Source organism: Salmo salar, chromosome ssa20 (assembly GCF_905237065.1).
Source record: "Salmo salar chromosome ssa20, Ssal_v3.1, whole genome shotgun sequence".
Taxonomy (NCBI): Eukaryota; Metazoa; Chordata; class Actinopteri; order Salmoniformes; family Salmonidae; genus Salmo; species Salmo salar.
Window position 1 is genome coordinate 72745402 of NC_059461.1, and position 24919 is coordinate 72770320.

Consider the following 24919-nt stretch of genomic DNA (forward strand, 5'->3'; position numbering starts at 1 on the left):
CCCGTCCAGTTGGGGGAGGACGCAGAGAGCTGTGTGTTGGCAGCGCACTACATTGCTGCCTGCCATAAGTTGAGGGACAGTGTCTGACAGACCAATAAACCTGCACATGTACTCTACTATATGCTTATTGTTAAATGTATGGTTATTTTGACCCTTGGTTATTGTTGTCCCGTTGACAATTTTGATTCTAATTTTTATATTGTAAATATCCAAAATAAGCTTTGGCAATATGTATATTGTTACGTCATGCCAATAAAGCGAATTGAATTTTGAGAGAGAGAGAGATGGAGGAAAGAGAGAGAGAGAGATGGAGGAAAGAGAGAGAGAGATGGAGGAAAGAGAGAGAGAGAGATGGAGGAAAGAGAGATGGAGGAAAGAGAGAGAGAGATGGAGGAAAGAGAGAGAGAGAGATGGAGGAAAGAGAGAGAGAGAGATGGAGGAAAGAGAGATGGAGGAAAGAGAGATGGAGGAAAGAGAGAGAGAGATGGAGGAAAGAGAGAGAGAGATGGAGGAAAGAGAGAGAGAGATGGAGGAAAGAGAGAGAGAGATGGAGGAAAGAGAGAGACTTCCCCACTAAGGAAGATGGCAGAAAGCAAAAAAGACAAGGACAGCACCCGACCTCTCCGCTCACCTCAGGCACCCCAACAGCAGGGCTATCCTCCCCCCTGTCTGCCTACAACCACCAGAGCCAAGACCACACTACCATCAGCCTGCTGAGAGACAGGCTGGCTCTGTTAGAGCTATGGGTTACTGAGCTGAAGGAGCAGACCCCAGCTACACCACCACCAGCCCAGACACAGAGCTTCTACAGGACCAGATCAACCAGTGCAGGACGCAGCTGAAGAACTCTGTCCAGGAGCTGAGAGAGAGCCTTACCACAGCGCTTGAGGTAAATGCCACCATGAGGAGAGAGCTGGTGCAGATAAAGGAGGAGATGGCAAAGGAATTGTCTGTCATCAAGAGGGTGCTGCAGCATAGAGAGTAGACTGTAGAGACTCCTAGAGAGAAGCTGCAGCCCCTCACCACCCCTAACAACCCCACAATCCCCCCCCCATACCGACAACCCTTTACCCACAACCCCAGTAAACAAGGTGGCTCACATGGGGACACCTACTACAGAGAGAAGCTCCCCCGACACACCCCCACATGTACACAGGCCCTGTGTACCCCAGCCCCAGACCGTAAACCCACTAATCTGGTAAAACCCACTGAGGTGGCAATCCTCATTGACTCAAATGGAAATTCATCCAAGAGGATAAACTCTTCCCCCACCACAAGGTGTGCAAAATATGGTGCCCAAAAAGAAAGGATGCACTCCACATCCTGTCCCAGCCTGACTTTGGCACACCAGGCCACATTATTATTCACACCGGCACCAACAACCTGCGAGAGGAGCAGGAGAGAGTAGGCAGCCTGGTCAACAGAGTAGCAGAGAGGGCCTCTGAGTGGTTCCCCAACTCCCACATCACCATCTCCACTCTGCTGCCCCGCAAAGACTTTCATCCCCGTACCATTCAGAAAGTCAACGCTGACATCACCAGAGGGTGTGGCCTACTTCCGAACGTGCACATTGTTGGGTGGTGAGCAATCACCCCAGAGCATCTGCAGGACCACTCCCATCTGAGGAAGCAGACAGTAGGGATGTTTGCCAAGTCTCGAAAGGACGATCAGGGAGGGAAAAAAGTATTTGATCCCCTGCTGATTTTCTACGTTTGCCCACTGACAAAGAAATGATCAGTCTATAATTTTAATGGTAGCTTTATTTGAACAGTGAGAGACAGAATAACAACAAAAAAATCCTGAAAACCTATGTCAAAAATGTTATAAATTGATTTGCATTTTAATGAGGGAAATAAGTATTTGACCCCCTCTCAATCAGAAAGATTTCTGGCTCCCAGGTGTCTTTTATACAGGTAACGAGCTGAGATTAGGAGCACACTCTTAACCTGTTATGGATAGGGGGCAGTATTTTCACAGCCGGATAAAAAACGTACCCGATTTAATCTGATTATTACTCCTACCCAGAAACTAGAATATGCATATAATTATTAGCTTTGGATAGAAAGCACTCCAAAGTTTCTAAAACTGTTTGAATGGTGTCTGTGAGTATAACAGAACTCATATGGCAGGCCAAAACCTGAGAAGATTCTGTACAGGAAGTACCCTGTCTGACCATTTCTTGGCCTTCTTTGCCATCTCTATCCATTACAGAGGATCTCTGCTGTTACGTGACACTTCCTACAGCTCCCATGGTCTCTCAGAAGGTGGCAAAAAGCTGAATCATGGCTTTACAGGCTCTGGTTGAAACAAAGTAGCGCGTTTGGGTAGTGGCTGGTTACAGTACTGTGAGACTCAGGCGCGTGCCCGCGTCGACAGAATGCTTTGTTTTCTTTCCTCTGTTTACCTAAACGCAGATTCCCGGTCGGAATATTATCACTTTTTTACGAGAAAAATGGCATAAAAATTGATTTTAAACAGCGGTTGACATGCTTCGAAGTACGGTAATGGAATATTTAGAAATCTTTTGTCACGAATTACGCCATGCTCGTGACCCTTATTTACACTTCGGATAGTGTCTAGAACGCACGAACAAAACACCGCTATTTGGATATAACGATGGATTATTTTGGACCAAACCAACATTTGTTATTGAAGTAGCAGTCCTGGGAGTGCATTCTGACGAAGACAACAAAGGTAATCAAACTTTTTTAATAGTAAATCGGAGTTTGGTCACGGCTAAACTTGGTCGGTGTCTAAATGGCTAGCCGTGATGGCTGGGCTATCTACTGAGAATATTGCAAAATGTGCTTTCACCGAAAAGCAATTTTAAAATCGGACATAGAGTGCATAGAGGAGTTCTGTATCTATAATTCTTAAAATAATTATGTTTTTTGTGAACGTTTATCGTGAGTAATTTAGTAAATTCACCGGATGTTTGCGGGGGGTATGCTAGTTCTGAACGTCACATGCTAATGTAAAAAAGCTGTTTTTTATATAAATATGAACTTGATTGAACAAAACATGCATGCATTGTATAACATAATGTCCTAGGGTTGTCATCTGATGAAGATCATCAAAGGTTAGTGCTGCATTTAGCTGTGGTTTTGTTTTTTGTGACATTATATGCTAGCTTAAAAAATGGGTGTCTGATTATTTCTGGCTGGGTACTCTGCTGACATAATCTAATGTTTTGCTTTCGCTGTAAAGCCTTTTTGAAATCGGACAGTGTGGTTAGATTAACGAGTCTTGTCTTTGAAATGCTGTAAAATAGTCATATGTTTGAAAAATGGAAGTTTTCGGATTTTAGAGGAGTTTGTATTTCGCGCCACGCCCATCATTGGATATTGAAGCAGGTGTTCCGCTAGCGGAACGTCTAGATGTAAGAGGTTAAAGGGAGTGCTCCTAATCTCAGCTTGTTACCTATATAAAAGACACCTGTCCACAGAAGCAATCAATCAAATCAGATTCCAAACTCTCCACCATGGCCAAGACCAAAGAGCTCTCCAAGGATGTCAGGGACAAGATTGTAGACCTACACAAGGCTGGAAGGGGCTACAAGACCATCGCCAAGCAGCATGGTGAGAAGGTGACAACAGTTGGTGCGATTATTCACAAATGGAAGAAACACAAAAGAACTGTCAATCTTCCTCAGCCTGGGGCTCGATGCAAGATCTCACCTCGTGGAGTTGCAATGATCATGAGAACGGTGAGGAATCAGTCCAGAACTACACGGGAGGATCTTGTCAATGATCTCAAGGCAGCTGGGACCATAGTCACCAAGAAAACAATTGGTAACACACTACGCCATGAAGGACTGAAATCCTGTAGCGCCCACAAGTTCCCCCTGCTCAAGAAAGCACATATACATGCCTGTCTGAAGTTTGCCAATGAACATCTGAATGATTCAGAGGACAACTGGATGAAAGTGTTGTGGTCAGATGAGACCAAAATGGAGCTCTTTGGCATCAACTCAACTCGCCGTGTTTGGAGGAGGAGGAGGAATGCTGCCTATGACCCCAAGAACACCATCCCCACCATCAAACATGGAGGCGGAAACATTATGCTTTGGGGGTGTTTTTCTGCTAAGCGGACAGGACAACTTCACCACATCAAAGGGACGATGGACGGGGCCATGTACCGTCAAATCTTGGGTGAGAACCTCCTTCCCTCAGCCAGGGCATTGAAAATGGGTCGTGGATGGGTATTCCAGCATGACAATGACCCAAAACATACAGCCAAGGCAACAAAGGAGTGGCTCAAGAAGAAGCACATTAAGGTCCTGGAGTGGTCTAGCCAGTCTCCAGACCTTAATCCCATAGAAAATCTGTGGAGGGAGCTGAAGGTTCGAGTTGCCAAACGTCAGCCTCAAAACCTTAATGACTTGGAGAAGATCTGCAAAGAGGAGTGGGACAAAATCCCTCCTGAGATGTGTGCAAACCTGGTGGCCAACTACAAGAAACGTCTGACCTCTGTGATTGCCAACAAGGGTTTTGCCATCAAGTACTAAGGCATGTTTTGCAGAGGGGTCAAATACTTATTTCCCCTCATTAAAATGCTAATAATTTCATAACATTTTTTACATGCATTTTTTGTTGTTATTCTGTCTCTCACTGTTCAAATAAAGCTACCATTAAAATTATAGACTGATCATTTCTTTGTCAGTGGGCAAACATACAAAACCAGCAGGGGATCAAAAATACTTTTTCCCCCTAACTGTTGCACTTGGTAGAGAAACACCCCATGCCGCACTGGACAGAGGACCACCCAGAGGCCCCTACCAGACCACTGCACCACCAAGGAGCCCCAAGCCCTTTCAACGCCCCACCAGACCCAGCGCACCCCACCCACCCCACCCAGTCTGGAGACGCCGTGGAGAATGTTCTGCTGCCTGCAACATCCTCCAGCATGACCGGTTTGTCGGTGGGTCAGTCATGGTGTGGGGTGGCATTTCTTTGGGGGGCCGCACAGCCCTCCATGTGCTCGCCAGAGGTAGCCTGACTGCCATTAGGTACCGAGATGAGATCCTCAGACCCCTTGTGAGACCATATGCTGGTGCGGTTGGCCCTGGGTTCCTCCTAATGCAAGACAATGCTAGACCTCATGTGGCTGGAGTGTGTCAGCAGTTCCTGCAAGAGGAAGGCATTGATGCTATGGACTGGCCCGCCCGTTCCCCAGACCTGAATCCAATTGAGCACATCTGCGACATCATGTCTCGCTCCATCCACCAACGCCACGTTGCACCACAGACTGTCCAGGAGTTGGCGGAAGCTTTAGTCCAGGTCTGGGAGGAGATCCCTCAGGAGACCATCCGCCACCTCATCAGGAGCATGCCCAGGCGTTGTAGGGAGGTCATACAGGCACGTGGAGGCCACACACACACTACTGAGCCTCATTTTGACTTGTTTTAAGGACATTACATCAAAGTTGGATCAGCCTGTAGTGTGGTTTTCCACTTTAATTTTGAGTGTGACTCCAAATCCAGACCTCCATGGGTTGATAAATTGGATTTCCATTGAGCTGTCATCCTGTTTATCTCACTCTTAACAACTTATTAGTTAGTAGTTACTGTATTACTGACTGCTATTCTTTCTTTTTGCAAGTTAGCATTTGGAACATTGAGGGCCTAAACTCATAAACCTTTGGACTGAAGAGTTTAGCACTGAGTTCAACAAAAATCTTAAAGATGTTGACGTCATCATTCTGCAGGAGACATGGTGTAAGGCTGACATTGTCACTCACTGTCCCACAGGCTACAGAGAGGTAATTGTGCCATCACAGAAACACAGCTCTGTCAATAGAGGCAGAGACTCTGGAGGACTGATCATTTGGTACAAATCCAAACTACAAAATCCAATTGATCCCCTCAAAATTGGTAAATATCACATTAGGTTAAAACTGAAAAAGATGTGTTCCTTTGCGCAATATATATCCCTCAGAATCCCCATATTACTCAGAGGAGATCTTCCCCACACTTGAGGAAGAGACATGCCATTTCCAGGCCCAGGGAAATGTGCTCATCTGTGGGGACACAAATGCGTGCACAGGAACACTACCTGATCTAACGAGCACACGAGGGGAGAGCTTTATTACAGGCCATACTGTTTCTAACTGTCTTCATCTCCCCCATAGAAACAACAGTGACAGCACCGTCAACAAAAATGGAAGGGATCTGTTGCAGCTCTGTAGAAGCCTGGGTCTGTACTAAGGTCCTTTGCTGTTGTTCTGGGATTGATTTGCACTTTTCTCACCAAAGAACGTTCATCTCTAGGAGACAGAACGCATCTCCTTCCTGAGCGGTATGACGGCTGCGTGGTCCCATGGTGTTTATACCTGCGTACTATTGTTTGTACAGATGAGGTCTGAGGTCTTGGCTGATTTCTTTTGATTTTCCCATGATGTCAAGCAAAGGCACTGCGTTTGAAGGTAGGCCTTAAAATACATCCACAGGTACACCTCCAATTGACTCAAATGATGTCAATTAGCCTATCAGAAGCTTCTAAAGCCATGACATAATTTTCTGGAATTTTCCAAGCTGATTAAAGGCACAGTCAATTTAGTGCATGTAAACTTCTGACCCACTGGAATTGTGATACAGTGAATTATAAGTGAAATAATCTGTCTGTAAACAATTGTTGGAAAAATTACTTGTGTTATGCACAAAGTAGATGTCCTAACCGACATGCCAAAACGATAGTTTGTTTACAAAAATGTGTGGAGTGCTTGAAAAACAAGTTAATGACTCCAACCTAAGTGTATGTAAACTTACGACTTCAACTGTACATATCTACCTCAAATACCTTATTATTATCTATCCTGATGCCTAGTCACTTTACCCTGCCTTTATGTACATATCTACCTGAAATACCTTATTCCTCTGCACATTGATCTGGTTCTGGTACTCCCTGTATACAGCGCCACATTGATCTGGTACTGGTACTCCCTGTATACAGCTCCACATTGATCTGGTACTGGTACTCCCTGTATACAGCTCCACATTGATCTGGTACTGGTACTCCCTGTATACAGCTCCACATTGATCTGGTACTGGTACTCCCCTGTATACAGCTCCACATTGATCTGGTACTGCTACTCCCTGTATACAGCTCCACATTGATCTGGTACTGGTACTCCCTGTATACAGCTCCACATTGATCTGGTACTGGTACTCCCTGTATACAGCTCCACATTGATCTGGTACTGGTACTCCCTGTATACAGCTCCACATTGATCTGGTACTGGTACTCCCTGTATACAGCTCCACATTGATCTGGTACTGGTACTCCCTGTATACAGCTCCACATTGATCTGGTACTGGTACTCCCTGTATACAGCTCCACATTGATCTGGTACTGGTACTCCCTGTATATAGCTCCACATTGATCTGGTACTGGTACTCCCTGTATACAGCTCCACATTGATCTGGTACTCCCTGTATACAGCTCCACATTGATCTGGTACTGGTACTCCCTGTATGTAGCTCCACATTGATCTGGTACTGGTACTCCCTGTATGTAGCTCCACATTGATCTGGTGCTGGTACTCCCTGTATGTAGCTCCACATTGATCTGGTACTGGTACTCCCTGTATGTAGCTCCACATTGATCTGGTACTGGTACTCCCTGTATGTAGCTCCACATTGATCTGGTACTGGTACTCCCTGTATGTAGCTCCACATTGATCTGGTGCTGGTACTCCCTGTATGTAGCTCCACATTGATCTGGTGCTGGTACTCCCTGTATGTAGCTCCACATTGATCTGGTACTGGTACTCCCTGTATGTAGCTCCATTCTTGTGTATTTTATTCCTCGTTAGTTACCATTTCATTTTGCATTATTCTTTTTTAAACTCTGCATTGTTGGGAAAGTTTCGTAGCAAGCATTTAATTAAAAGTATACACCAGTTTTATTCGGCATGTGTGATAAACCCAATTTGATTTGGTACCTGAAGTTAGGAGCTGAGGCCCACTCCAGAGCCAGACAGGCCAGGTCCACAGCTGCGTACACCAGCAGGAAGAAGATGGTTACAATGCTGGCGATGGTGTTCAACTTCCCTGTGAACAACACCAACTACAGATGGAGAAAAGGAGAGAAGAAATAGATGGAGGGGAGAAATAGTTTCTCCTCTGACCTCCACAACAAAGTCAGTGAGAGTCAGTCTCCTCAGTTCTCCCCTTTAACAAGAGTATTAATTATCTATTAATTGAGCCCTCAGCCATAGGCCAGTATGGGCAACTTCTGGGCCTGCCACTGCATCATTGTCTGTGTCTCTGTGAGTGAGATCAGGTCAGTTGTCTTCGTGTTGTATGTCCAGTCCATGTAAACCCATGGTAATCACCAAGCTATTCTGAGAGGCTGAGTTATCACTAACATCACACAGCCTTTACTAAAGGTCAGCAAGATAGAGGGGCTTCTAAATCAGTCTCAAGGTCTCCCTCTTCCTCAAATATCATCTGGATCACTTTGAATTGATGCATGACTTGTCTCTATATCCATCTCCCTTTTGGCCTAACACCTTCTTTCACCTTCCTTCCTGACCTCCCTCACTCCCCTTCTCTCATCTGTGAGATTGTTTAACATGGAGTGAGATTAGAATCACACTTGTGTCATCAGTGAATCATTCAAATGGCAGAGAGAGAAAGAGCGAGCGACAGAAAAGAGGGGGAGGACTAGTTAATGAGCTCTGATACAGGCTAATGATTTCACTCTAATTACTCCCCCACTCCAGTGTAGAAGCGGAGCGAGGGATGAGAGGAAGACAAAGATCAGCCATTTAGCCTTTAACACTCGCTTCTTGAAGAGTATCTGACTAGCCAGTCATTATCAGAGAGCTCTCCATCTATTTTTTCTGTCTCTTTGTATCTTTACCCTCCCATCTCATCTCCTTTTCTCGTTATGTCTTGGCCAATTCTCAGTACTCTCAAAGTACTTCCCTTCTCTCTCCATCTACCCTTCTCTCTCCATTTATCTTTTTCCATTTACCCTTCTCTCTACCTTTTCCTTCATCTGACCTGATCAGAGATTATTGAGCAGGTGAAATCAGACCTATTCTCTCCTCTGTGTCTTACCTGTACTAGGAACCAGGAGAGAACAGCCCCTCAGGGGTTCCCATTGTCTTACCAGTACTAGGAACCAGGAGAGAACAGCCCCTCAGGGGTTCCCATTGTCTTACCAGTACTAGGAACCAGGAGAGTAGGACAGACACCCAGGGGTTCCCATTGTCTTACCAGTACTAGGAACCAGGAGAGAACAGCCCCTCAGGGGTTCCCATTGTCTTACCAGTACTAGGAACCAGGAGAGTAGGACAGACACCCAGGGGTTCCCATTGTCTTACCAGTACTAGGAACCAGGAGAGAACAGCCCCTCAGGTGTTCCCATTGTCTTACCAGTACTAGGAACCAGGAGAGTAGGACAGACACCCAGGGATTCCCATTGTCTTACCAGTACTAGGAACCAGGAGAGTAGGACAGACACCCAGGGGTTCCCATTGTCTTACCTGTACTAGGAACCAGGAGAGGAGGACAGACACCCAGGGGTTCCCATTGTGAGATGTCTTCTTAGCTAGAGACAACACTGTGCCTGCAGATGGGGGAGAGGAGTGAGAGAGCGAGAGAGAGAGAGAGAGAGAGAGAGAGAGAATACAGTTGAAGTCAGAAGTTTACATAAACTTAGGTTGGAGTCATTAAAACTCATTTTTCAACCACTCCACACATTTCTTGTTAACAAACTATAGTTTTGGCAACTCGGTTAGGACATCTACTTTGTGCATGACAAGTAATTTATCCAACATTTGTTTACAGACAGATTATTTAACTTATGATTCACTGTATCACAATTCCATTGGGTCAGAAGTTTACATACACTAAGTTGACTGTGCCTTTAACTTCATTAGGGTAGGGGGCACTATTTTCACCTCCAGATGAAAAGCATGCCCAAAGTAATCTGCCTGCTACTCAGGCCCAGAAGCTAGGATATGCATATAATTGGTAGATTTGGATAGAAAACTCTAAAGTTTCCAAAAGTGTTAAAATAACATCTGTGAGTATAACAGAACTGATATGGCAGGCAAAAACCTGAGAACAATCCATCCAGGAAGTAGGATATTTTTATTTTTGTAGTTTTCTGTTGAATGCCATTACAGTATCCATTGACTTAGGACTCAAATTGCACTTCCTATGGCTTCCACTAGATGTCAAGAGTCTTTAGAATTTGTTTCAGACAACCTGAGGATTGATTATAAACACCGTTTGACATGTTTCTACGAACTTCACTGATACCTTTCTGATTTTTCGTCTGTCTGTTGTGACTGCCTTTGAGCCTGTGGATGACTGAACATAACGGAGGTTTTTGGATATAAAGAGGGACTTTATCGAACAAAACAAACATGTATTGAGTAAATGGGAGTCTTGTGAGTGCAACCATACAAAGATAATAAAAGGTAAATGATTAATTTGATCACAATTTCTGACTTGTGTAACTCCTCTACTTGGCTGGTAACTGTAATGATTTGTCTGCTGGGCGCTGTTCTCAGATAATCCCATGGTATGCTTTCGCCGTAAAGCCTTTTTGAAATCTGACACCGTGGTTGGATTAACAAGAAATTAATTTTTAAACCGATGTATAACACTTGTATGTGTTATGAATTTTTGTAATGAGTATTTCTGTTTTTGAATAAGGCGCTCTGCAATTTCACTTGATGTTGGCCAGGTGGGACGATAGCGTCCCACAACCCCTAGGGAGGTTAAACAGCTTGGAAAATTCCAGAAAATGATGTCATGGCTTTAGAAGCTTCTGATAGGCTAATTGACATCATTTGAGTCAATTGGAGGTGTACCTATGGATGTATTTCAAGGCCTACCTTCAAACTCAGTGCCTCTTTGCTTGACATCATGGGAAAATCAAAAGAAATCAGCCAAGACCTCAGAAAATGAATTGTAGACCTCCACAAGTCTGGTTCATCCTTGGGAGCATTTTTCAAACACCTGAAGGTACCACGTTCTCCTGTACAAATAATAGTACCCAAGTATAAACACCATGGGACCACGCAGCCGTCATACCGCTCAGGAAGGAGACGTATTCTGTCTCCTAGAGATAAACGTACTTTGGTGCGAAAAGTGCAAATCAATCCCAGAACAACAGCAAAGGACCTGGTGAAGATGCTGGAGGAAACCAGTACAAAAGTATCTATATCCACAGTAAAAACGAGTCATATATCGACGTAGCCTGAAAGGCCGCTCAGCAAGGAAGAAGCCACTGCTCCAAAACCACCATAAAAAAAGCCAGACTACGGTTTGCAACTGCACATGGGGAGAAAGATTGTACTTTTTGGAGAAATGTCCTCTGGTCTGATGAAACAAAAATAGAACTGTTTGGCCATAATGACTATTGTTATGTTTGGAGGAAAAAGGGGGTAGCTTGCAAGCCGAAGAACACCATCCTTACTGTGAAGCACGGGGATGGCAGCATCATGTTGTGGGGGTGCTTTGCTGCAGGAGGGACTGGTGCACTTCACAAAATAGATGGCATCATGAGGCAGGAAAATTATGTGGACATATGGAAGCAACATCTTAAGACATCGTCAGAAAGTTAAAGCTTGGTCGCAAATGGGTCTTCCAAATGGACAATGACCCCAAGCATACTTCCAAAGTTGTGGCAAAATGGCTTAAGGACAACAAAGTGACGATATTGGAGTGGCCATCACAAAGCCTTGACCTCAACCCTGTAGAAAATGTGTGCGAGCAAGGAGGCCTACAAACCTGACTCAGTTACACCAGCTCTGTCAGGAGGAATGGGCCAAAATTCACCCAGCTTATTGTGGGAAACTTGTGGAAGGCTACCCGAAACGTTTGACCCAAGTTAAACAATTTAATGGCAATGCTACCAAATACTAATTGAGTGTATGTAAACTTTTGACCCAGTGGGAATGTGATGAAAGATATCAAAGCTGAAATAAATCACTCTCTACTATTATTCTGACATTTCACATTCTTAAAATAAAGTGGTGATCCTAACTGACCTAAGACAGGGAATGTTTACTAGGATTAAATGTCAGGAATTGTGAAAAATTGAGTTTAAATGTATTTGGTTAAGGTGTATGTAAACTCCCGACTTCAACTGTATGTATGTGAGAGCAAGAGGGAGGAGGAGAAGGAGTAAGATGGAGGGAATTAACATTTAGGACCACATTTCCGTTGATACATAAAATTAATTAAATTACAGACTTTCAACTCAAATCAATGCAGCCAACAGGATGGATGAAGAGAGGGAGTAAAATAATAGAGAAGAAAAAGGGATGGTGAAGAGCGAAGAGAGCAGATATTTTAAAACTGGGTGAGATGAAGAGATGTGTGTTAAACTATATTAGGGGATCCATTACCCAGTGGGTGTAGGACATTGGCAAGCAGGTTGCACCAGGTATGAATGACACACACACACACGATAAGAACTTGAAGTTACAAACACCTTTAATCATACAGTCACAACAAGGCAAAAACAAAACCCATAAGCTAAAATATATGTTTAACCCCGAAAGGCATTGCTAGTGATCCTGAGCCGAGTCACTGTCAGCATGGCTCAGTCTAGTTCAGCATGGCTCAGTCTAGTTCAGCATGGCTCAGTCTAGTTCAGCATGGCTCAGTCTAGTTCAGCATGGCTCAGTCTAGTTCATCTGTTCTGCTCCAGCTGCCCACTCTACAGAGGAAACCTGCTTAATACCACTATTCTTCTCCCATATCCACACACAACGCCAGTGAGAAGGGAGAGAGAAGAAGCTATAAAGAAAAATAATAAGGGTGAGGTGGATAGTGAGAAAGAGGAGGACATAAGTGTACCCACCAAACAGGTCGTCCCGTGCCAGGGCGTAGAGGATGCGTGACGCCCCTATCAGGTTACTCATGGCAGCAGACATGGTGGAGGAATACACACCAACGGTCACCAACGGGTTCCACACATTAATGTCCCGCAGGAAACTGTAGTCCCTCTGGAGGAGAATACTGAGAGAGAAAGCAGATTATATACATTCATATGAAACCCTCCCCCACTCTACTCACTCCTTCCCTCCACTCCAACCCTCCACCCATCTCTCTAGTCCACTCTGTTTTTCTATCTGTCCGCTCCTTCCATTCCATCTGTCTGTCTACTCCCTCCACTCCCCGTCTGTCCCCTCTGTCTGAAAATTAGGAAATGCCAATGATATGATTTGTGTGTGTGTGTTATTTGGTGTGTGAGTGTTAGTCTGCGTTATTATTTGTGTGCCGCAGTTAAACGTTTATGAACCATTGCTTTCATCAGGCTCTCTGACATTCTTAATAATGATTCACTTTAAAATGTTCCCATCCACCAGCAGCACACACACACAGAGCAGTGAAAACATAAGTCATTTGAGTATGAACGTGTGTTGGTTGGACCATTGAAAGTTACTCTGGTGTGTGTGTGCGCACGTGTGCGTGCATAATGGAGCTGGTCAATGCTATAGCCTGGTTATTAATTCCTGTGACGTGTGGCAAGTGCAGTATAAATCTGAACAAGCTTGACATTTTAAAACCTGAGAGAGAGAGCAACACAGACAGAGAGAGAGACAGGCTGAGCAGTATTAAATGGGATCAATACCTAACAAGGCCTGTAGATCCTCTGCACCCCTCCCTCTGCTACTCTCTCACATTCACTCTACCTCTCTCAATCTCAGACTGTCTCTACTACACCCCTTTTCTCATATTATCTATTGTTTTGCTACATTCTCATTCCTTCTACTATTTTTATGGTTGTTTTTTTATTTCTTTATTAGGATCCCCATTAGCTGTTGCCTGTTGGGGATAGGGGGCAGTATTTGCACGGCCGGATAAAAAAACGTACCCGATTTATTCTGGTTACTACTCCTGCCCAGTAACTAGAATATGCATATAATTAGTAGATTTGGATAGAAAACACTAAAGTTTCTAAAACTGTTTGAATGGTGTCTGTGTATAACAGAACTCATATGGCAGGCCAAAACCTGAGAAGATTCCATGCAGGAAGTGGAAATCTGATTTGTGGAATCACCTTCAACAATTTGCCTATGAAACACACCGTGAGTTAGGATTCATTTAGCACTTCCTAAGGCTTCCACTAGATGTCAACAGTCTTTAAAAAGTGGTTTGAGTCTTCTCTGGTAGAAACTGACCGAACGAGAGGCCTGGAAGGTTGGTCATAGGGGGAGGGCCATTACTACTATGACGCGGACGCCCGTGGGTACCCTTTTGTTCCGAAACGTTTAGTAAGACAATGCAATCGTCCGCCTTGAATATTATTGAAGCTCTGATTGAAAAAGGCCCTAAAGATTTGTTATACAACGTTTGACATGTTTGAACGAACGTAAATATATATTTTTTGCACATTCGTGGACGACAAGTCCCACGCGCCTCATACATTATGAGTAGCCTTCGGAACGCGCTAACAAGAAGGAGCTATTGGGACATAAATTATTAACTTTTTTGAACAAAACTACATTTGTTGTTGACCTGGGATTCCTGGAAGTGCCTTCTGATGAAGATAATCAAAGGGAATATTTACAATAGTATATTTGATTTTAGATGGTTCCAAGATGGCGCTAACCTGTATCGCCTAGCCTATTTTTCTGAGCATAGCACCTCGTTTATTTAAAAGTGTGATTTCCCAGTAAAGTTATTTTTAAATCTGGCAATGCGGTTGCATTCACGAGATGTTAATCTATAATTCTTTGAATGACAATATAACATTTTAACAATGTTTTCGAATAGTAATTTTGTAAATTGTAGCGCTGATTCACCGGAAGCATTTGAGGGAAAATATTTTCTGAACGTCACGCGCCGATGTAAAATCCTGTTTCATATATAAATATGAACTTTATCGAACAAAAAATGCATGTATTGTGTAACATGATGTCCTAGGAGTGTCATCTGATGAAGATTGTCAAAGGTTAGTGCTGCATTTAACTGTGTTTTGGGTATTTGTGATGCATGCTAGTTGCTTTGAAAATGGCAGTGTGATTATTTTTGGCTGAGTACTCTCCTAACATAATCTAATGTTTTGCTTTTGCTGTAACGCCTTTTTGAAATCGGACAACATGGTTCGATTCAGGAGAGGTATCTATAAAATGGTGTAAAATAGTCATATGTTTGAGAAATTGAAGTTATAGCATTTATGAGGTATTTGTATTTCGCGCGACGCGATTCCACTGGCTGTTGACTAGGGTGGGACGCAAGCGTCCCAGGTTCCCAGACAGGTTAACCTGTTAGGGCTAGGGGGCAGTATTGACACGGCTGGATAAAAAACATACCCGATTTAATCTGGTTACCACTCCTACCCAGTAACTAGAATATGCATATACTTATTACATATGGATAGAAAACACCCTAAAGTTTCTAAAACTGTTTGAATGGTGTCTGTGAGTATAACAGAACTCAAATGGCAGGTCAAAACCTGAGAGATTCCTTTACAGGAAGTGGCCTGTCTGACCATTTCTTGAACTTCTTTTCCATCTCTATCATTTACTAAGGATCTCTGCTCTAACGTGACACTTCCCACGTCGTCCATAGGCGCTCAGAGCCCGGGAAAAAACAGAATGTCGTCATTCCAGCCCCAGGCTGAAACACATTATCGCCTTTCTCAAGTGGCCGATCAAGGGACACTGGGCTTATGCGCGTGACCCCGACCGCCCCGCCTTTGGGATTTTTTTCCTCTGTTTGCCGAAAAGGAGATTCCCTGTCGGAATATTATCGCTTTTCTACGAGAAAAATTTCGTAAAAATTGATTTTAAACAGCGGTTGACATGCTTCGAAGTACGGTAATGGAATATTTAGAATTTTATTGTCACGAATTGCACCATGCGCGCGACACTTCTTTACTATTTCGGATAGTGTCTGGAACGCATCGAACAAAACGCCGCTATTCGGATATAACGATGGATTATTTTGGACCAAACCAACATTTGTTATTGAAGTAGCAGTCCTGGGTGTGCATTCTGACGAAGACAACAAAAGGTAATCAAACTTTTATAATAGTAAATATGATTATGGTGAGTGCTAAACTTGCCGGGTGTCTAAATAGCGAGCCCGTGATGCCTGGGCTATGTACTTAGAATATTGCAAAATGTGCTTTCACCAAAAAGCTATTTTAAAATCGGACATATCGAGTGCATAGAGGAGGTCTGTATCTATAATTCTTAAAATAATTGTTATGCTTTTTGTGAACGTTTATCGTGAGTAATATAGTAAAATGTTAGCGAATTCCCCGGAAGTTTGCGGGGGGTATGCTAGTTCTGAACGTCACATGCTAATGTAAAAAGCTGGTTTTTGATATAAATATGAACAAAACATGCATGTATTGTATAACATAATGTCCTAGGGTTGTCATCTGATGAAGATCATCAAAGGTGAGTGCTGCATTTAGCTGTCTTCTGGGTTTTGGTGACATTATATGCTGGCTTGAAAAATGGGTGTCTGATTATTTCTGGTTTTGTACTCTGCTGACATAATCTAATGTTTTGCTTTCGTTGTAAAGCCTTTTTGAAATCGGACAGTGTGGTTAGATTAACGAGAGTCTTGTCTTTAACCTGTTAGGGCTAGAGGGCAGTATTGACACGGCTGGATAAAAAAAAAACATACCCGATTTAATCTGGTTACCACTCCTACCCAGTAACTAGAATATGCATATACTTATTACATATGGATAGAAAACACCCTAAATTTTCTAAAACTGTTTGAATGGTGTCTGTGAGTATAACAGAACTCATTTGGCAGGCAAAACCCTGAGACATTTTCTGACAGGAAGTGGATACCTGATGTGTTGTATTGACTTTAAACCTATCCCATTGAAAAACACAGGGGCTGAGGAATATTTTGGCACTTCCTATTGCTTCCACTAGATGTCACCAGCCTTTACAAAGTGTTTTGAGTCTTCTGGAGGGAGATCTGACCGAACAAGAGCCATGGAACGATGATGGCCCATTAGACACCTGGCGCGCGAGTTCATGTTGGGTACCCTCGTTCCAATACGTTATAAAAGAGTATGCATTCGTCCACCTTGAATATTATTCATGTTCTGGTTAAAAAAGGCCCTAATGATTTATGCTATACAACGTTTGACATGTTTGAACGAACGTAAATATATTTTTTCCCCTCGTTCATGACGAGAAGTCCGGCTGGCTTAGATCATGTGCTAACAAGACGGAGATTTTTGGACATAAATGATGAGCTTTTTTGAACAAAACTACATTCGTTATGGACCTGTGATACCTGGAAGTGACATCTGATGAAGAGAATCAAAGGTAATGGATTATTTACATAGTATTTTCGATTTTAGATCTCCCCAACATGACGTCTAGTCTGTATCGCAACGCGTATTTTTCTGGGCGCAGTGCTCAGATTATTGCAAAGTGTGATTTCCCAGTAAGGTTATTTTTAAATCTGGCAAGTTGATTGCGTTCAAGAGATGTAAATCTATAATTCTTTAAATGACAATATAATATTTTACCAATGTTTTCTAATTTTAATTATTTAATTTGTGACGCTGACTTGACTGCCGGTTATTGGAGGGAAACGATTTCCTCAACATCAATGCCATAGTAAAACGCTGTTTTTGGATATAAATATGAACTTGATAGAACTAAAAATGCATGCATTGTCTAACATAATGTCCTAGGAGTGTCATCTGATGGAGATTGTAAAAGGTTAGTGCATCATTTTAGCTGGTTTTATGGTTTTGGTGACCCAGTCTTTGAATTCACAAAACATTACACACAACTCTTGTAAATGTACTGTCCTAACATACTCTAAATTTATGCTTTCGCCGTAAAACCTTTTTGAAATCGGACAACGTGGTTAGATTAAGGAGATGTTTATCTTTCAAAGGGTGTAAAATAGTTGTATGTTTGAAAAATTTGAATTTTGACATTTATTTGGATTCAAATTTGCCGCTCTTGAAATGCACCTGCTGTTGATGGAGTGCACCACGGGTGGCACGCTAGCGTCCCACCTAGCCCATAGAGGTTAAATAGCTGTAAAATAGTCATATGTTTGAGAAATTGAAGTAATAGGATTTTTAAGGTTTTGAAAATCGCGCCACAGGCTGGCAGTGGCTGTTACGCAAGCGTCCCACCTAGCCCATAGAGGTTAAGCTACTCTTCCTGGGGGTCACAGGATTAGAGGTCATGGGCAACATAACATGAACCTCCTCGTTGTCTTCTCCATCTCTATCCCTGTGTGTTGGCAGGGACAGAGCGGGACAGAGGGGGGGAACGAGAAAGATACAGAGAGATCAGAGACGGACAGAGACCGACAATGAGAGAGATCTGTGGTGGAGAGATAGCAAGCAAATAAAGGATGGACGGACAGAGAGAGCCAAGGACAGGCACTCTGAATTGGGGTGATTGCAAGGGAACAGAGGTATGAGACGAAAGCAGAGGAGGGCAGAGACTGAGAATGTTGGACTTGTTGCCTCAATGTCTGGACAAGAGACTAGCACTACGAGCCAGCGAGTGTGGGGGAGGGGACATGAGAGAGAATTAAACAGCCCCAGGGGAAGCTAGGGAGGAGACGAGATGCTCAAGGGAGAATGGGATGGAGTGAAAAACAGTACCACATTCTCTCACACACAAATAAAAGCCATATGGGGAGGCTGAGAAACAGAAGAAAAAGCAAAGAGATGGAAAGAGCCTTGTGGGACTGCACAGCTTCCACACACACACCAGGCTGCATGTTGAAGATAGCAGAACAAAAGAGGGAGGCAGATTTAAATTAATATAATTATTCAGCCAGTAATAAATACATAAGCTTCTATAGCAGGATGGGATTAGCCAACAGGTCACTGATGCACAATACACAGAGGTTTACACACACACAACAAAGTCACTCAACCAGAGACGCACACATACACCACACCTGCATATATAGACAAACTCCAATGTCACTCATCCATAGAGTGAAGATAAAGATACACACACAACCACACTCTGTAGTTAGTCATCCAGAGAACGAATGCACACACCAGTCACTCATTCAGGAACACACACTTCACTTATCCAAAGAAAGAGACAGACCGTAAAATACCCACAGATCATTCAGGTCTCAGTCCCTAAACAAGATACACAGACACACTCACTCTAAGCTTACTGTATATTGGGGGATTGGGCTGGATTTGGTTGTGAGTGGGTGGAGAGTTGGCAATAGGCTATTTGTCACCACTGGCTACCCTGTCACACTGGGTTAATATACTTCTCATAGCTGGACAGTAAACCCTCATCATGTTTTACATTGGGCTCCTATGCACCTTCCCAGACCCATCTAGAACACATACACATTCTATAACTGTGCACCTGTAACAAACACACACCTGTAACCTATTCAGGTATGCATCAGATGTCATTCTACCAAAAGGCAGCACTATTGTAGATCTGAACAGCCATTCTTAATCTCCCTGACATTTATGTTACGTGAACACAGTGCCTTTTACCAAGAATGCAGAGTAACTAGCTGAAGAGGGGAGCAATTTACTTTGTCTTTATTCAAAGGTTACATCATTTCTGTATTAGTAAGGCTGCATTGAAACAGGTAGCCCAATTCTGATATTTTTCGACCAATCAGCTCTGAAAAAAATCTAATTTGATGCGAAAACGACTAATGTGATTGGTCAAAAGATCAGAATTGCGCTGCCCGTGTAAACGCTACCTAAGAAACCCCTCAGAATGTCAGTCTGAAATACAAAGGGAGCTTCCTCATGTGAGATGGTGTGACCGCCACCTGTTGGATACTTCTGGGTACTGCTACCAAGTTACTATTTGACAAAAAAAGGGGAATAACGTCCAACTCAAAAAGATATGATTTGTTCCTCCTCAGTGAAAATCACTTACCCAGACCATGATAGACATTCAACTGCTTTCCCTTCATCGAGTCGTTGTTGCTATAGCAATGCAAAGAGCTGCAAAAATCTCTGAAGCTGTAGACTCATATCTCCCTCACGAGCTTTAAGCACCAGCTGTCAGAGCAGCTCACAGATCACAGCACCTGTACATAGACCATCTTTAAACAGCCCATCTATCTACATACCTCATCCCCATACTGTATTTATTTATCTTGCTCCTTTGCACCCCAGTATCTCTACTTGCACATTCATCTTCTGCACATCTACCATTCCAGTGTTTAATTGCTATATTGTAATTACTTCGCCACCATGGCCTATTTATTGCCTTAACTTACCTCATTTTCCCTCACTGTTTATAGACTTTTTGTTTTCTTTTGTTCTACTGTATTATTGACTGTATGTTTTGTTTATTCCATGTGTAACTCTGTGTTGTTGTATGTGTCAAATTGCTATGCTTTATCTTGGCCAGGTCGCAGTTGCAGTGGCCTACCTGGTTAAAGAAAGGTGAAATAAAATAAAAGAGTGTCTGTGGTGAAAGGGGGGGGGTCCAGTGTTTGGCATTTAGTAATGTCACGTTGACGTGACGTTTACTGATGGCTTTAATGCACATTCTTCCTATTTAATCTGAGTAATCCATTTAGTCTGTCTCTTAATGCACATTCTTCCTATTTAATCTGAGTAATCCATTTAGTCTGTCTCTTAATGCACATTCTTCCTATTTAATCTGAGTAATCCATTTAGTCTGTCTCTTAATGCACATTCTTCCTATTTAATCTGAGTAATCCATTTAGTCTGTCTCTTAATGACACACTGGTGACACATTCACTTTAAAAGTTAATATCATATTTATGATAAGTGCAGAAAGTTCTCTAGTTTGGTGACAGATGTAACAATCCTTGACTAGCGCAATGAGTTTTTCCTGAATAGTGACTTGACTTGGAAAAACTCTTGCCACTTTTTCTGCGGCCTTATAACTGACAACCAACTGTAACTTTCAACTAAAGAAAATGTGGCCTATTGTTGAAAGAAAACCTGTGACCTGCCTTGTGACAAGGGTGTAACTGTTTCATAATGTAAATGGACATTTATGAGCGTTTACCTCTAGTCAAGAATGTTATACAGCCCTTTTAAGTAAATTAGGTTATAATCAATGTGGAATTCCCTGGCCAGAAATAAAAAGTTTATGATTCCAGTAACATGCATGATGAAATGGTGACTTTACCAAGTTACCATTATCACTTCCACGGGGTTACTGTCCTCTTCCACGGGGTTACTGTCCTCTTCCACGGGGTTACTGTACTCTTCCACGGGGTTACTGTACTCTTCCACGGGGTTACTGTACTCTTCCACGGGGTTACTGTACTCTATGTACAACTGGAGGAGCAGTCAGTGTGTTTTCACATGTGCAGTAACTACTGAGACAGTTCAGTAAAAGGTTTAGATATGGTTGAGGCACCATCAAGTACCATAAAAGGACATTGGAGGTAGTATCATTCATAAACCCTGTACATTTCCTCCATTCAGTCCGACTATCGAAGACCAATAAAGTCACACTCCACTGCATGCCGGGCCCTGTCCAACATCAATAAAGCAACACTAAACCAACAGCAGATATGGACACAGCTAGATAACAACCGGACTGAACACACTGGAAAAGGAAATGCATTCTTGTTATCCTTTGTTCATATCCTGAAGCATGGATTGAAATGGACTCAATTTCCTCAGTGTAAAAAAGGATGTATGCGTGCATGCGAGACAGGTACTGACCGGTCCTGAATGCCACTTCCCTCATGATCTAGATTGTGTAGAAATCAACCACCTAGGATTTCATGATCCAGCGTCTGATCAACTACTACATTATCCATCAATGACCACGTTTACATGCGCAAAGTATTCCAGATAGTAGCTCATATCCTGCTTAAGGTCTTATTCGGAATAAGCTGTTTACATGCACCTTTGATATCCCACTCATGAGTATCCTGTATCCATAAATAAAGTGAATATTCCTAATTTAAGTTCAAATGGGTTAAATGGAACAGTAACAGAAATCTGGACACCGACCGTAGACCTATAACCTCTCACATGTAGAGAAATATCATATTAACTCCTGCAGAATTAACCATTTCTAGTAGTAGGCCTAGAATTATATAACAAATGGGAACAGGAGTGGAGAAATATAATTTTGGTTTTTCAGCATCTCCAGAAAATGCAAATGCATGTGTAACTTATATATTTCACACTATCGTAAGCAGACAGTATTTCTACCACATAAAATATGCACCCAAGGCAAACTGAAGTCTTATCAGAAAGGTGTTTAATTGTTTTCTCAACTGTTAATTTCCTTAAAACCCAGCCAAACTGATGACATTTGGACATTTTGCACAGGAACAATCTTTTCACTGTTGTGGAGTTTCCTCCACGGTCCCTAACCAAAACAGACAACTTTACCGGTGTTAACTACATTACTAATTCATTCATTCATTCATGTAAGACATTCTGGTTAGCACTACTTTTTTAGTCAGAAGCTGCATGTATAATTATAGTTGACAAATGGCCTATCAAATGCTGGAAATTATAAGCAGAAATGTATCTAAATTAGGGGTGGAAGTAGCCGAAGCCACCAGGCTATACGGTCCAGTAGGCTACGGTGTATCAGCAAAATAAATTATTATGGTGGATGGAAATGCGCAGGTATAGCCTACTTTTTTTAAATGTATTTTTTTTATAAGTGATTTGTTTGACAATCAGATGAAAACATCAACACACATGATATGCAATACTGAGCCTGCGCAGACTGCAAAAACAACAGTAAACAGGATAAGATGTTTACATGCCACAGTATCCCATCTAAGATCAGCATTTCCCAGGCATCTTATGCGGGTTTCTCATAACTGGAATACAAGCTTTTTTGGGTTATTATAAATGTGATATGATGTTCATATGCGTCAACTCAAATACTTGAGTATCCCAAATAATAACGGGATATTGGTGGGCATGTAAACACGGTCAATGAGTCAGCATATTTCTCTTCCCTTTCTATCTGCCCATGTCTACTGAGGGGGAGAGGGCGAAACAGGCAGAGGGGAGGACAGGGAGGAGTATAATTGATGGCTGTATTGATTTCCAATGCATCTTTAAAGGGCCTTTTATGTCACTTTAGCACTTTGGCAACACTTGTGTTAGTGCCACATCAATACGGCACACTGGCACTGAGCTAGAGATGGGAGAGGGAGTGAGAGAAAGTGTGTGAGTGTCAATTTTTGTAAAGTTTGAGATGGATTGGGCCTGTGTGTTTGTGTGTGCCTATATTTGTATTTGAACATACGTGTTTACAGGTGTGTTTATCTACATAGATTATGCCCAAACTAGTGTGTGTGTGACTGACCGGTCACAGGAGCAGGCCACCATCAGACTGAGGAGGTTGTAGATGATGAAAGTGAAGATGACAGCTGTGATGGTTCCTCGAGGGATAGAGTTGCTAGGGTTCTTTAGGTCACCTGGGACACAGCACAACACCAGGTTAGACACAGACTACACGCACACAATCACACACTCCTGACCGACTCCTTTGATCAAAAAACGATTTATTACCTGACATGTTGGATCCGGCCATGATGCCTGTGCAACCGTTAAACATGACCGCAAACACCGTGGCAAAGGACATCATGGTTCCTGTTGTGTAGTCCACAGCATAGTCAGCTAGGGGAGGGTTAGATATAAATTCAATCAGCTTCATGTCGAAATCCTCCCCAAATTCAGATATTTAACAACAAAAATTGTATTGATTAACATAATAATCAATCATATTTCAACCGGACAATAGCTTCGTCAATAGAAAAGGAGAAACAAGAAAGGCACGCTCCCGATGACGCGCTGGACTCTTGCCTTTAACCTCACTAGGGTAGGGGGCAGCATTCGGAATTTTGGATGAAAAGCGTGCCCAAAGTAAACTGCCTGCTACTCAGGTCCAGAAGCTAGGATATGCATATAATTGGTAGATTTGGATAGAAAACACTAACGTTTCCAAAACTGTTAAAATAATGTCTGTCAGTGTAACAGAACTGATATGGCAGGCAAAAACCTGAGGGAAATCCATCCAGGAAGTGCTATTATTTCGAAATGCCTGTTTTTCCATTGAAAGCCTATCCACCATACAAAGACTTATGACCTAGTTCACAATCCCTATGGCTTCCACTACATGTGGCCAGTCTTTAGGTATTGTTTCAGGCTTTTACTCTGAAAAATGAGCGAGACACCACTTTCAATGAGTGGACAGTGGAAATTTCCAGACATGAGTCCAGCGCGTCACCGGGAGCGTGCCTTTCTTGTTTCTCCTTTTCTATTGATGAAGCTTTTGTCCGGTTGAAATATGATTGATTATTTATGACAAAAACAACCTGAGGATTGATTATAAACATCGTTTGACATGTTTCTACGAACTTTTATGGTACTTTTTAGATTTTTCGTCTGTCTGTTGTGACCGCGCTTTGTTCCAATGGATTACTGAACAAAACAGAGGTTTTTGGACATAAAGAGGGACATTATCGAACAAAACGAACATTTATTGTGTAACATGGAGTCTTCGGAGTGCAACCATATGTAGATCATCATAGGTAAGTGATACATTTTATCGCCATTTCTGACTTTTGTTATTCCTCTTCTTGGCTGCTAACTGTTTGTAATGATTTGTCTGCTGGGCGCTGTTCTCAGATAATCGCATGGTTTGCTTTCGCCGTAAAGCCTTGTTGAAATCTGACACCGTGGTTGGATTAACAAGAAGTTAATTTTTAAACCGATGTATAACACTTGTATGTTTCATTAATTTTTATAATGAGTATTTCTGTTTTTGAATTTGGCGCTCTGCAATTTCACAGGATGTTGGCCAGGTGGGACGGTAGCGTCCCACACCCCCTAGAGAGGTCAAGGAGGACTTAGAATTCAAAAAGGACAGAAATGCTTAATCTTGCCATGTCAAGTTCAGATATAGCTTGTGGTACATACAGTTGAAGTCAGAAGTTTACATACATTTAGGTTGGAGTCAATAAAACTCG

At 42.6% G+C, this 24919-nt stretch overlaps 1 protein-coding gene across 1 annotated transcript in view; it reads right to left on the minus strand.

The window, feature by feature from the left end:
• Positions 1-24919, minus strand: part of LOC106581294 (solute carrier family 12 member 9) — an 84861-nt gene that overhangs the window by 44834 nt on the left and 15108 nt on the right. The window contains exons 5-9 of the mRNA XM_014163255.2: positions 23460-23567; positions 23254-23365; positions 12831-12988; positions 9493-9575; positions 7942-8066 (exon numbers count right to left, since the gene is read on the minus strand). Coding sequence (XP_014018730.2) covers positions 7942-8066; positions 9493-9575; positions 12831-12988; positions 23254-23365; positions 23460-23567 — 586 coding nt within the window. The remainder of the gene's footprint in view (positions 1-7941; positions 8067-9492; positions 9576-12830; positions 12989-23253; positions 23366-23459; positions 23568-24919) is intronic.